This window comes from Rhinopithecus roxellana, chromosome 4, assembly GCF_007565055.1.
Source record: "Rhinopithecus roxellana isolate Shanxi Qingling chromosome 4, ASM756505v1, whole genome shotgun sequence".
NCBI lineage: Eukaryota > Metazoa > Chordata > Mammalia > Primates > Cercopithecidae > Rhinopithecus > Rhinopithecus roxellana.
Genome location: NC_044552.1, coordinates 1,841,883 through 1,854,228, shown reverse-complemented (window position 1 = coordinate 1,854,228; position 12,346 = coordinate 1,841,883). Strand labels below are relative to the sequence as shown.

The window sequence follows — 12,346 nt, the reverse complement described above, 5'->3', positions numbered from 1 at the left end:
CTCCTGGACACCCTGTGTTCACTCAGGCGTCCAAAAGATCACTCACAGGAGACTTGTTGCTCAGGCAGGTAGTCACATGACCCATTAATGTGATTCTGATGTCTGAATAGCACTTTGGAACGTCTTTGGGATTCCTCCCAATTGGTGGGGAAGTGGCAGAGTGGAATGAAGCTTGATTTCTAGCTATGGTCCACCCTGCACTGCAGGGCCCAAAGCCCCAGTGGCTAATCTTAACACTCTACTCTGTTTAAATACAGAAATTGCCAAACTTTTCTCATAAAGTTGTTTATTTCCCACTTTTTTCTTTGTGGCTCTATCCTTTTTTTTTTTTTTCCTTGGCAGACAGAATTTTGCTCTTGTGGCCCAGGCTGGAGTGCAATGGTGCAATCTCGGTTTGCTGCAACCTCTGCCTCCCAGGTTCAAGCGATTCTCCTGCCACAGCCTCCTGGATAGCAAGGATTATGGGCACCTGCCACCATGCCTAGCAAATTTTTTTTTTTTTTTTTTGTATTTTTAGTAGAGATGGGGTTTCACCATGTTGGCCAGGCTGGTCTTGAACTCCTGACCTCAGGTAAGCCACTTGCCTCAACCTCCCAAAGTGCTGGGATTACCGGCATGAGCCACTGCACCTGGCCTCTATACTCTATATAAATACATTATACTTGTTTTTCACAGTCTGGCTTTTTCTCTGTCTCTCTCTCCACCCCCACCCCTGCCCCCTTCCTCCCTCCCTTTTTCCTCCCTTCCTTTCTTTCCTTTCTTTTTTTGAAACAGACTCGTGCTCTGTTGCTCAGGCTGGAGAGTAGTGGTGTGAACTCGGCTCACTGCAACCTCCGCCTCTCAGGTTCAAGTGGTTCTCGTGCTTCAGTCTCCCGAGTAGCTAGGATTTCAGGCATGCACCACCACGCCTGACTAATTTGTGTGTTTTTAGTAGAGACAGGGTTTCTCCATGTTAGCCAGGCTGGTCTTGAACTCCTGGCCTCAAGTAATCTGCCTGCCTCAGCCTCCCAAAGCACTGGGATTACAGGTTCGCACCACCATGTCTGGCAAATTTCTTTATTTTTAGTTGAGATGGGGTTTCACTATGTTGCCCAGACTGGTCTCCAAGTCCTGGCCTCAAGCGATCTGCCTGTCTTGGCCTCTTAAAGTGGTGGGATTACAGATGTGAGCCACCATGCCTGGCCTTTAACTTATATTTCTTTCTTTTTTTTTTTTTTTTTTTGATAAGGAGTCTCATTTTGTCACCCAGGCTGGAGTGCAGTGATGCGATCTTGGCTCAACCTCTGCCTCTTGGATTCAAGCAGTTCTCCTGCCTCAGCCTTCCAAGTAGCTGTGATTACAGCCATGTGCCACCATGCCTGGCTAACTTTTGTATTTTTTGTAGATACTAGGTTTTGCCATGTTGGTCAGGCTTGTCTCGAACTCCTGACCTCAGGTGATCCGCCCACCTTGGCCTCCCAAAGTGCTGAGATTACAGGTGTGAGTCACCACGCCCGGCCCCTTATTTCATTTTTATAATTAAAAAAAAGAGGCCCCCTAGGCAAAAACTTCATAATCAGAAATCAATGAAAAGGCCAAAAACTTTATTCCTGCAACAGAATCCCCAATTTGATATGCCAGAGATCTGACTGATAATTCTCTCACCATATGCTTGCCTTGGCAGCACATACGCCAAAATTCTCTATGCTCAAATTCTTCCCAGATAGGCTCAAAGAGTAAAGTGAGAAAGCCACTGTTTAAGGGAAGAGCTCAACTGTGAAAAACAAAATGCTCTTCAAGCCCCCTGTCAGGTAGAGGCGGCCTGTGGCCATCAGGACCCTGGAGGTCCACCCTGGTTCAAGTTAGGGAACCTCAGGTGCCCCAAATCAAGTGAATGGGAAGGGGAGGTTGGACTGAGCCTACAAACTACCTTTCTCGGGTGCCCCTAAACAGCCTCAGTTTTATCCTCATAAAATCGTTCTAGTCCCAGAAATGTCATCTTCTGGTTGGTAACAGGAGAAAACTGCTGTCTGGCTTCTAAGTCCCAGTCATCAAGTCTAGTAATTAGAGACTGGGTGATGGGATAAGAAAGGGCACATTTATAAAACAGCAAAAAAGGAAAGAATTTGGTGTCTATTTTATTTAATGCAGGCAGGTGTGTATAGGCACAGAAGAAGAAAGAAAAGGTGAAGGAACACAGACTTTTAGATGTGAAACTTGGAGTATAAGTCAAACAAAGAGGCTATAAAGCATTTCATTTTCACTATCATTTTTGTAAAAGTGATCTGGGCTTATTAAATAAGTATCTTTGGGGTAAAATTTCCAATTGAGTTTATACTAAAATGCTGTGACTTTTATCTTTCCATTAGATTATATTTGAAATTCCTGAATTGATATTCTCTTGGGGGTTTTTACATTCTCAAGGATTCAGATATGACAGGCTCGATGATGAGAAATTTGGTAAGGAATTCTGTCAAAATCATTCAGTATTCCAGGCCCGTGGAAATGTTACCATCATTGTCTTGAGAATAAGAGGTCTCAATAACAGGACCATCCATATCCTGGTTGTAACTGAGGGAGAAGACCATCTCCCCCATATCTTGTCATCAGTTATTCACTGATGGCCTTTTAAAGAAATGAGCAGTGTTATGTGTTTAAAATGTGGAATGCGGAATGACACTTGATGCATGCTTATCCCTCACTCAGTGGTGTGAGGTGAGGAAATGTCCAAGGCGCTGGAATACAGCGTGAGGGTCTTACCATTACTATTCAGAGTTTTCATGATAACTTCCATCTGTGCAAATTCATAGTTATAGTCTGGTTCAGAGGAAGCCTCACTGGCTGCATCCACGTCATGCTCCGGCGGACCCGTTTCTTTTTCAAAGTCTTTCAACCAATCTCGACGTTTCCTCTTAGGTAAGTTTATTCTGTGGGGTTTTTCACCATTAGAGAAAATCAACTTGCTTTACACTTAAATAGATAACAGAAAAAACGTACACGAAAATATATTACAGAACACAAAGATGTTACCTAAAAAAGTGATTATTTCCCCATAGGATTCGGTCACCATGCCACAGCTGGGTGGTACTGCACACAAGGGTGCCGTTCACACAGGACCTGGGAGAACACGAGGGAAAATACCAGGTGAATGGGAAGGAGCACAAGACCCTGCCCTGGTAGCTAAAGAGATAACTAGGGGAGCTTTCTCTTAATAAATGCATTCCAACTAATGCTTAAAGAAGGAAGAGCAGAATGTGTAACCACTATGAAAACACATGATCTAAGCCATGAGGACCAAGGGCTGCCAACACCCCTCAGAGAATGACAACCTGACATGATGCACTCCTGGAGACAGAAAGCACCACCCATGGCTATTCTTGTCAAAATTTGAGCTGAACCTGATCAAGCTTCCACATTTAAATGCCAATTTAGGAAATACAGAGAACAATGAAGGATGTGAAATGATGCCACGGGATGCAGTGAGCAAAATCCTGACTGTGGGAACCTCTAGGATCAACAATGAGGTGACTTCAACAAATAAAATGCAAGGAAGAAGAGAGAAAGGCAGAGAGGGACAGGGATAAACAGACACACACACAGAGAGAAGAGAGGAAGAGGAAACCCATTTGTTAAAAGAGATCTAAGAGGAATACTATAAAACAATGGTAGGATCTTATCTGGATCTTAATTTCAAGAAACATCTGAAAAAGAACACTGATGAAAGAACTGGGGAAATCTCAGCACTGACTGGCTATATGATTAGTAAGGAAATATTATTAATTATTTTAGGTATGATGATATTGAAACTATAAGAATCTTCATCTTTTAGAGAGACATACTGAGATATTTATGGATATAATGTTATAAAATCTGGAATCTACTTTAAAATAATTTTTTTTTCTGGGCGTGGTGGTGGGCACCTATAATCCCAACTACTCGGGAGGCTGAGGCAGGAGGTTTGCTTGAACCCAGAAGGCGGAGGTTGCAGTAAGCCAAGATCTTGCCACTGCACTCCAGCCTGGGCAACAGAGTGAGACTCTGTCTCGAAATAAACAAACAAACAAACAAACAAACAAACAAATAAATAATTTTGTTTTCTTTTTGAGACACGGTCTCACTCTAGTTGTCCAGGATGGAGTGCAATGGCGCAATTATGACTCACTGCAGCCTCAACCTCCTGGGCTCAAGTGATCCTCCCACCTCAGCCTCCCGAGTAGCAGAGACTACAGGTGTGTACCACTACACCAGTTAATTTTTTGTATTTTTTTGTAGAGTAGGGGGTTTTGCCATGTTGCTCAGGCTGATCTTGAACTCCTGGACTCAGGCAATATGCCCACCTCGGCCTCCCAAAGTGCTGGGATTACAGGTGTGAGCCACTCTTCCTGGCCTGCTTTAGGAAGGGGGAGGAGATAAGAAAGGCATATAAGTAACAAAATCATCTATGAGGTGCTCATTTTTAAAACTGGAGGATGGGTCCATGGGGGTTCATTATATTATTCTCTCAATTTTTTTTTTTTGAGACAGGGTCTCGATCTGTAACCTAGGTTAGGCTAGAGTGCAGTGCCATGACCATGGCTCACTGTAGCCTCGACATCCTGAGCTTGAGTGATCCTCCCACCTCAGCCTTGTAAGTAGCTGGGACTACAGGAATTGAACACCATGCTCGGCTAATTTTTTAATTTATTTTCTGTAGCGATGGTGTCTCACTATAATGCCCAGGTTGGTCTTGAACTCCTGGGCTCAAGCAATACTCCTGCTTCAGCCTCTGAAAGTGCTGGGATTACAGGTGTGAGTCACCCTGCCTAGCCAATTTTCTGGTATTTAAAAACAAAGCAAAACATTGGAGGTGGACGAGATAACTAGTTAATTGAAGGTTAATTTGCCAAAGGACTGTCAGGTAAAGTTTGATGAAAGAAAAGAAGTGTCATTTTGAGTTTTAATTTTCCAATAAGTTACTCTTTTCACTTACTCTCATTATTGGACTCCTGATCTTTACAGGATTCTAAAGCTCTGTTATGGAATACGTGGAACTAGAACTCCCATACAAAAATAGTCACTCCTTCACAGTAATCACTCTCTACAATCAGAAGGCCAGGACCCGTGGAGGACCCAGTGTATCCTTAACTTTAATATAGCTGAAAGCAAACAGAAAGACGCAGCCTTCTCCTTCTGAAAATAAGGCACACAAGACACGTGAAGTTACTTTTCTTACCTTGCATTTTCTTTTGGAGTAAGAGTGACATCTCCATCAGACGCAATGTCAATCTCACAGTGCTCAGGCTGAATTCCTATGCCAAAAAGCTGGATATCTTGAGAAGTATCTGCACCCACTCTGGTGTGATCCTAGTAAAAGATTATTAAAGAAAAACTCACACTTATGAGTAACTCAGCAAAAATTTATCACAGTCAGTTTGAATAACTCATCAACTTATGCACAAAAATATTAAACGAATCCTGCCAGAGATGTTAAATATCTTAAGCATTAAAAGTAAAAAGCTTACCCTTAATATGCCAAATTAAAAAATGTTTAAACACTACCAAAAAAAAATCCCCAATTGACAATGATTAGTTGTTGTTTTTAACATAGGAAATTGGACTTGACAGTAGAATACTTTGAGTTTCAGTTTTGACTTGACCACGGGCAAGCCATTTCACTCTCTGAGCCTCAATTTCTTTGTTGGCAAAACCAGGATAATATTATCCATTTCACCTACTTACATTTCTTTTAGGATCATCTGAGTTAACAGTGAAAGTGTTTTGAAAACAGTTACATAAATTTAAGAACCATTAAAAAGCATTTCATTGAGAGTCATATTTTAAAATATCCAACTTTGAAAATGCTAAAAATGTTGGATTTCTAATACTGATATGACATACAGCATGGCTGCCTGTGGGGCACACCATGAATAAACTTGTGGTTTTTTTTGTTTTGTTTTGTTTTGTTTTGACATGCTGTCTCACTCTGTCACCCAGGCTGGAGAGCAGTGGTGCGATCTCAGCTCATTGCAACCTCCGCCTCCTGGGTTCAAGTGATTCTCTTGCCTCAGCCTCCCGAGTAGCTGGGATTACAGGTATGCGCCACCAGGTCCGGCTAATTTTTATTTTTAGTACAGACAGGGGTTTCACCACGTTTGCCAGCCTGGTCTTGAACTCCTGACTTCAAGTGATCCTCCCACCTTGGCCTCCCAAAGTTCTGGGATTACTGGCGTGAGACTGACAACATTTTAAACTACAAATATAAACATAAACCCTTAGCCCTCAGGGCTATGATATCATTACATGTCTCATAGACTCCGGAAAACTCGACCAATACATGTGTGATAAAATGAGAGAGCAAAGGCAAACGACGTGTTCACGTTTCTATTAAAGTGGTTTTGACTTCATAGGCCTCCTGAAAGGTTCTCAGAGACCCCAGATCACACTTTTAGAACCGCTTGCTTACACTGCAAAGTGAGAAACAGGACATCTGATTGACACGGATAGCATCCAATACAGTAAATACACCACACCTGGCCTCATGTGATTTTAAGTACCCGAACCTCAGACATATGAGGACTGTGACTATTGGTGATTCAGTCACTGCTTGTCCCATTTTTTTTTTACTATTGCTCTTAAAATAGTTTAATAACTATAATACTACTTCCCTATTTGACAGAGAAAGTATAAGGATTGGTCTTTCAAAATTAAGATTTCAGAGACAATTCCTTACCCCTACTCATTGTCTAAATGAACAAATCCTAAGTTTGTTGGGGGATTCTCAATAACTCAGGGGCTATTTGTACCATATTTATGTCTCTAGGAAAAGTAGAAGGGAAAGGATCACAGAAGACTGAGGCTCCTTGCTTCAGTTTTGGCTTATTCTCCATTGCATTTTATATATTTACTAGGCAGATCAGAATCCTTAACAAGGTGCCTCACTGTTCACGAGTGGGCAATACCTCTGCATTTAGAGATTTAGGTGTGTGGACTGCATATGTAAGCTGCCTTCAAGTCCCCAGGTCCCCAGTCCTTGAAAGTTTGTTTCTATAACTCAGAAAGTGTATGTATGTGTGAGATTAAAAATGCCCTGATGGTTGGCTGAATGCCTTATGTCAGTCACGGTGTCCTAAATCCATGTCAATCAGATATCTTAATTTCTCACTTTGCAGAGTAAGCAAGCAGTTCTAAAAATGTGATCTGAGAACCCCTGGGGTCTCTGAGAACCTTTCAGGAGGTCTATGAGGTCAAAACTACTTTAATAGAAACATGAACATGTTGTTTGCCTTTGCTCTCTCATTTTATCATGCATGTAATTGGTGGGGTTTTCCAGAGTCTCTGAGACATGTAATGATGTTACAGCCTTGAGGGCTAAGGGTTGTACCTTTATGTTTGTAGTTTAAAATGTTCTCAGTCTTAGCATCCAATACAGTAAACACAGATATAACCCAGATATATGAAAGTTCTTTGGAGTCCTTAATAGTTTTTAAGAGTGTAAATGGGTTCTGAAGTCAGAAAATTTGAGAACTGCTACAGTAAAAGCTATCCAACATAGCATGTCCTGCAACCACAGTGGCAACAGGGCGGCCCCATCCCACCTCTACACTTGAAGGGTGATTATGGGACCAAAAGTTATTTCCTGAGGATGTAGGTTTACAAGGGATAGACCTAGAAGAACACTGTTGTCCATTTAATCTAGGACGAGGGTCTGCTTTAGGCTTGTGTTGATCTTGAGATCTTGGAATTACTCAGAAGCATAACTAAGAACCTCTAGAGCTTCTCGGGAGCTTTGTGGAAGAACACAGATATTCCCAGAATCCTCACCATCTCACACCTAGAGCCTTCTCATATAGCTAGGCATCACCTCCACACCTAGTGTTGCCCACTTGTGCCCCTCTGAGACTGGACTCACAGGAGATCAGCCCCAACTGCACAGCCCCAGATGATACAAAATAGCTGTTTTTCCTTCTTAGTGGGGATCTGAGGGTACTATCCATCTTAGTTTTATTGAGGGCTAAGCTGGATACAAAAAGCAACATCACAGAGACAGGCTTCCAGATTCAACTAGGAACTATACAGGAATGAATCTTGATTGCAACTATGTATTTATATGTTCTCCTACCTTTAGATAATAAACCAGAAGTTCATTAAGAGCAGGGTCTGCATTCAGATTGACTAAGTAGCATTTGTCATCCCCCACCTTGATACCAGACATCTCCAGGGAAATCCCCATGCTTTCAAGTTGTCGTTGTCTTTCCTGTGCACAAGAACAGACAAAAGAAGGAAACTCTATTTGTTGTTCTATTCATAAGATGTATCCACGGAAAGAGTAAGTCACTGTTTCTGGGGACAGTGCCAATGGGATTACACATGCTGCTCTGCTCAACCACATTAACAGAGAGCCTACAGTGCACGACATCTTGTGGCAGGCATGATAGGGGCACCAAGGATGAACCAGACACCATTTTGGCTCTTAAGGAGCTTAGAGTCTAGTAGAGGAGACAAGACCACATAACTAGAGCACAAAAGAGGAGAGTGTTGTGCTACTGGAAGGGTACAAAATGCCAGGGGCTTCCAAGAAGAGAGATCATGATGGGTTAAGAGACCAAGAAAGGCTGGAGAAAGAGAATATATTTGAGATAGTTCTTGAAGCATAAGAAGAATTTCAACAGAAATATAAGGATAGGGTGTTCTTGGGGCAGGGCATACGGAAGCACAGTAATGAAAGGTTCTGGACATACTAGACGATTTCAGGGGCCAAGAACCCCTGGCAAATATGGGAAAGCAGTGGGAGTTGAGGCTGGAAGAGAAGGTTGGGTCTCTACTGCGGAAAGCCTTGTATTCATTCATTCATTCATTCATTCATTCATTCAAGATATATTTATTAGAGTCTACAACGTAGTAGGTATTGATCTTGGGCTGGGAGTACAGCACTGAACCCAATAAAGTCCCATCTTTCATGACAAGTTATATTCTGGTGGGAGGAGACAGGCCATAAGAAAACAGTTAAGTCAATATAGTACACAGAATTTCCAGTGGTGTTAAGTACTATGGAGAAACATAAAGCAATGTTAAGCGGGGTAGTGAGGTAGTGAGTGAGGAGTAGGGGTATGTGTGGGTGTGAATGATATCTATAAGAAATATATTAGCAGAAGGCTGGACTGGGTTCCAGTAACTGCTGTTAAGCTACGTGATCGGGACGGTCCAATATTTCCAAATGATCAATAAGATTAAAAATGTTCGTGAAATACATAATGTAGAGAAATTCATAATGCACACAACTCCGAGAAATAGTACTTCCTTTATATTTTAACTTAAGTAAAGGTTAAAATATAAACATACAGCATTTTCTAACAAGCCCAAATAATCAAATATATTGAAAAAATTATGATATGCTATATGTTACAAATTCTCTGTCAATTAGGTAGCCTCTTGGGAAGCCAAGGCGGGTGGATCCCGAGGTCAGGAGTTCAAGACCAGCCTGGCCAATGTGGCGAATCCCTGTCTCTACTAAAAAAATACAAAAATTAGCCAGGTGTGGTAGCACACACCTATAGTCCTAGCTACTTGGGAGGCTGAGGCAGGAGAATAGCTTGAACCTGAGAGGCGGAGGTTGCAGTGAGCCAAGATTGCGCCACTACATTCCAGCCTGGGTGACAAAGCAAGGCTCCATCTCAATAAATAAATAAAACAAAATAAAATAAAATAAAATAAAAATCAGGTAGCCTCATGCTTTGCCAGGTGATCTAAAAATCACAAAACAAGGTTGGGCACAGTGGCTCACACCTGTAATCCTAGCACTTTGGGAGGCCAAGGTGAGCTCAGGGGTTTGAGGTCAGCCTGGGCAACACAGTGAAACCCCATCTCTACTCAAGTACAAAAATAATTAGCCAGGAGTGGTGGTGCAAGCCTCTAGTCACAGTTACTCAGGAGGCTGAGGCAGAAGAATTACTTGTACCCAGGAGGTGGAGGTTGCAGTGAACCGAGATTGCGCCACTGCACTCCAGCCTGGGTGACAGAGTGAGACTCTGTCTGCAGAAAAAAAAAAAAAATTCACAAAACAGACTTTCGCTTAAATGTGACGAGCAGGAAATATGAATGACATTTTCTGTAACCATGCTTGTTCAATTTTAGTGCTATCTAACACGTCTAGCAAACACATGGGCCAAATTGTACGCTGATAAAAAGACATGACGTCAGTGTCTCAAAGTGATCTTTGCTGGGCCAGGCACAGTGGCTCACGCCTGTAACCCCACCACTCTGGGAGGCTGAGACCAGAGTGTATGAGACCAGTTGAGCTCAGGAGTTTGAGACCAGACCAGGCAACAAAATAAGACCCCAGCTCTACAAAAAAATAGATAAAATTAGCTGGGCATGGTAGCACATGCCTGTGGTCCCAGCTACTTTGGGGGCTGAGGCAGGAGAATCACTTGAGCCCAGGATGTTGAGGCTGCAAAAGAGCTGTGATTGAGCTGCTGTACTCCAGCCTGGGTGACAGACGGAGACCCTGTCTCAACAACAACAACAACAAAAAGTGATCTTTGCAATCTCTGGTTCAGCAGAAAAGGGCCCTTAGAAGACCTTCCGAGGCCGGGCGCAGTGGCTCATGCCTGTAATCCCAGCACTTTGGGAGGCTGAGGTGGGCAGATCACCTGAGGTCAGGAGTTTGAGACCAGCCTGGCCAACATGGTGAAACCGCATCTCTACTAAAAATATAAAAATGAGCCGGGCATGGTAGTAGGCACCTGTAATCCCAGCTACTGGGGAGGCTAAGGCATGTGAACTGCTTGAGCCCAGGAGGCGAAGGTTGCAGTGAGTCAAGATCATGCCACTGCACCCCAGCCTGGGCGACAGAGTGAGACTCTGCCAAAAAAAAAAAAAGACTTTCTGAAGATGACAGGAAACTACACAGAAAAGACAATAAATGAAAAAGAATCCCAATATTTTAGGGCTAAATTATCAAGCTACCTGTGCGATCTCCTCTGTTTTCCTCAGCTTCTCTTCCCAAGTCACTGTTAGTTCTTTTATCAGCTTTTCAGACTCTTCGAGCTTCTCCTTCAGTTCTGGGGCCTTCATGGCCTTTAAAGTGAAACCAGAGATATCTGATGTTCAAAATTTTTCCATTATGTACAAGACAATCAGTTACTGTCCCTCTTAAGCAGTTATCAATAGTCTGTTGGAAAAAATTAAGTTATATGCTGTTGGGGTGGGTTTTTAACCTTTATTAATCAAACAAATGTAAGAGAACATGGCTGGCTCCCTGAAAAAGAAACACCAGTGTTCTGAATGAAAATGAAACAAATCATTAGAGTCATTTTATCCATCATACTTAAATTTCACATTTAAAGCCCTAAAAGATGCTAACGTTCAACTTTGAAATAGATAAGCAGGAAAAATATTACTTAAGCAGATTTCTTTTTCAGTAAGACAGAGGTTAATACTCATCATCAATAAATGAATTCCAGTTAAATTAATCTGCAAGAAAAGGTAAAGACTTCTCGTGTATTTTAAATTTTGAATCTGGGCCTTTAGACTACCTTTCTCCACTGATGGTCATACGTTTTGCTTATTTATCATTATCATTCACACAGAAGCAGCACAGCTGGCTAAAAGGGCAGTGGTTTCCCTTCTAGTTTGTTCAGGGAGAGTAACTAAGAGGTTTCAATACAGATATTTGCAGCTTAACAAAATTTTGAGGGGAGAGGCCTTTACTTGTCAATAATGTGCTTTGACACCTTAAAGTAACATGAGCCTCTAAAGAGTAAAATTCTATGAACAAGAAAGATGGCAGAGCTTGGACAAGAAGCTGGGATGTGATGATGTGAAAGCTAGCTGAGTATGCCTGAGGCTCATGGTATTAACAGAGCCTGACAGTGGCATTTAGTGCTGAGTACAGTTGGACATATATGAAAATTATAGGCCAGGCCAATGGCTCCTGCCTGTAACCCCAACGCTTTGGGAGGCTGAGGTGGGTGGATCACTTGAGACCAGCCTGGCTAACATGGCGAAACACTGTCTCTATTAAAAATACAAAAAAAATTTGTTGGGTGTAATGGCGCATACCTGTCTATAATCCTAGCTACCTGGGAGGCTGGGGCAAAAGAATCACTTGAACCCAGGAGGTGGAGGTTGCAGTGAGCCAAGATGGCACCGCTGCACTCCGGCCTGAGCAACAGAGTGAGACTCTGTCCACACCCATCCCCTGCCCAGAAAAATAAAGAAACAGAAAAAGAAAATTCTAGGTGGAGCTATGTGGCTCTTCTTTTGTTTCCTTTGGCCAGGTATTGCTTGAGCCATCTGGCCGAGATTATATGGTCACAGTAGAAATGCAAATAAGTAGATAATCCACCTATAAATACATTGCAGAACCATTATACTTTCCCCCTAGCGT

The 12,346-nt window shown here is 42.4% G+C and overlaps 1 protein-coding gene across 7 annotated transcripts in view; it reads right to left on the bottom strand.

Moving 5' to 3' along the window:
* The window catches only part of KIF13A (kinesin family member 13A), a 234,687-nt gene that overhangs the window by 66,443 nt on the left and 155,898 nt on the right, over nt 1-12,346 (bottom strand). For all 7 annotated transcript variants that reach the window (XM_010352723.2, XM_010352715.2, XM_010352719.2 and 4 more), the window contains exons 12-16: nt 10,924-11,034; nt 8,078-8,212; nt 5,192-5,322; nt 3,010-3,096; nt 2,740-2,906 (exon numbers count right to left, since the gene is read on the bottom strand). In XM_010352723.2, the coding sequence (XP_010351025.1) occupies nt 2,740-2,906; nt 3,010-3,096; nt 5,192-5,322; nt 8,078-8,212; nt 10,924-11,034 (631 nt within the window). The remainder of the gene's footprint in view (nt 1-2,739; nt 2,907-3,009; nt 3,097-5,191; nt 5,323-8,077; nt 8,213-10,923; nt 11,035-12,346) is intronic.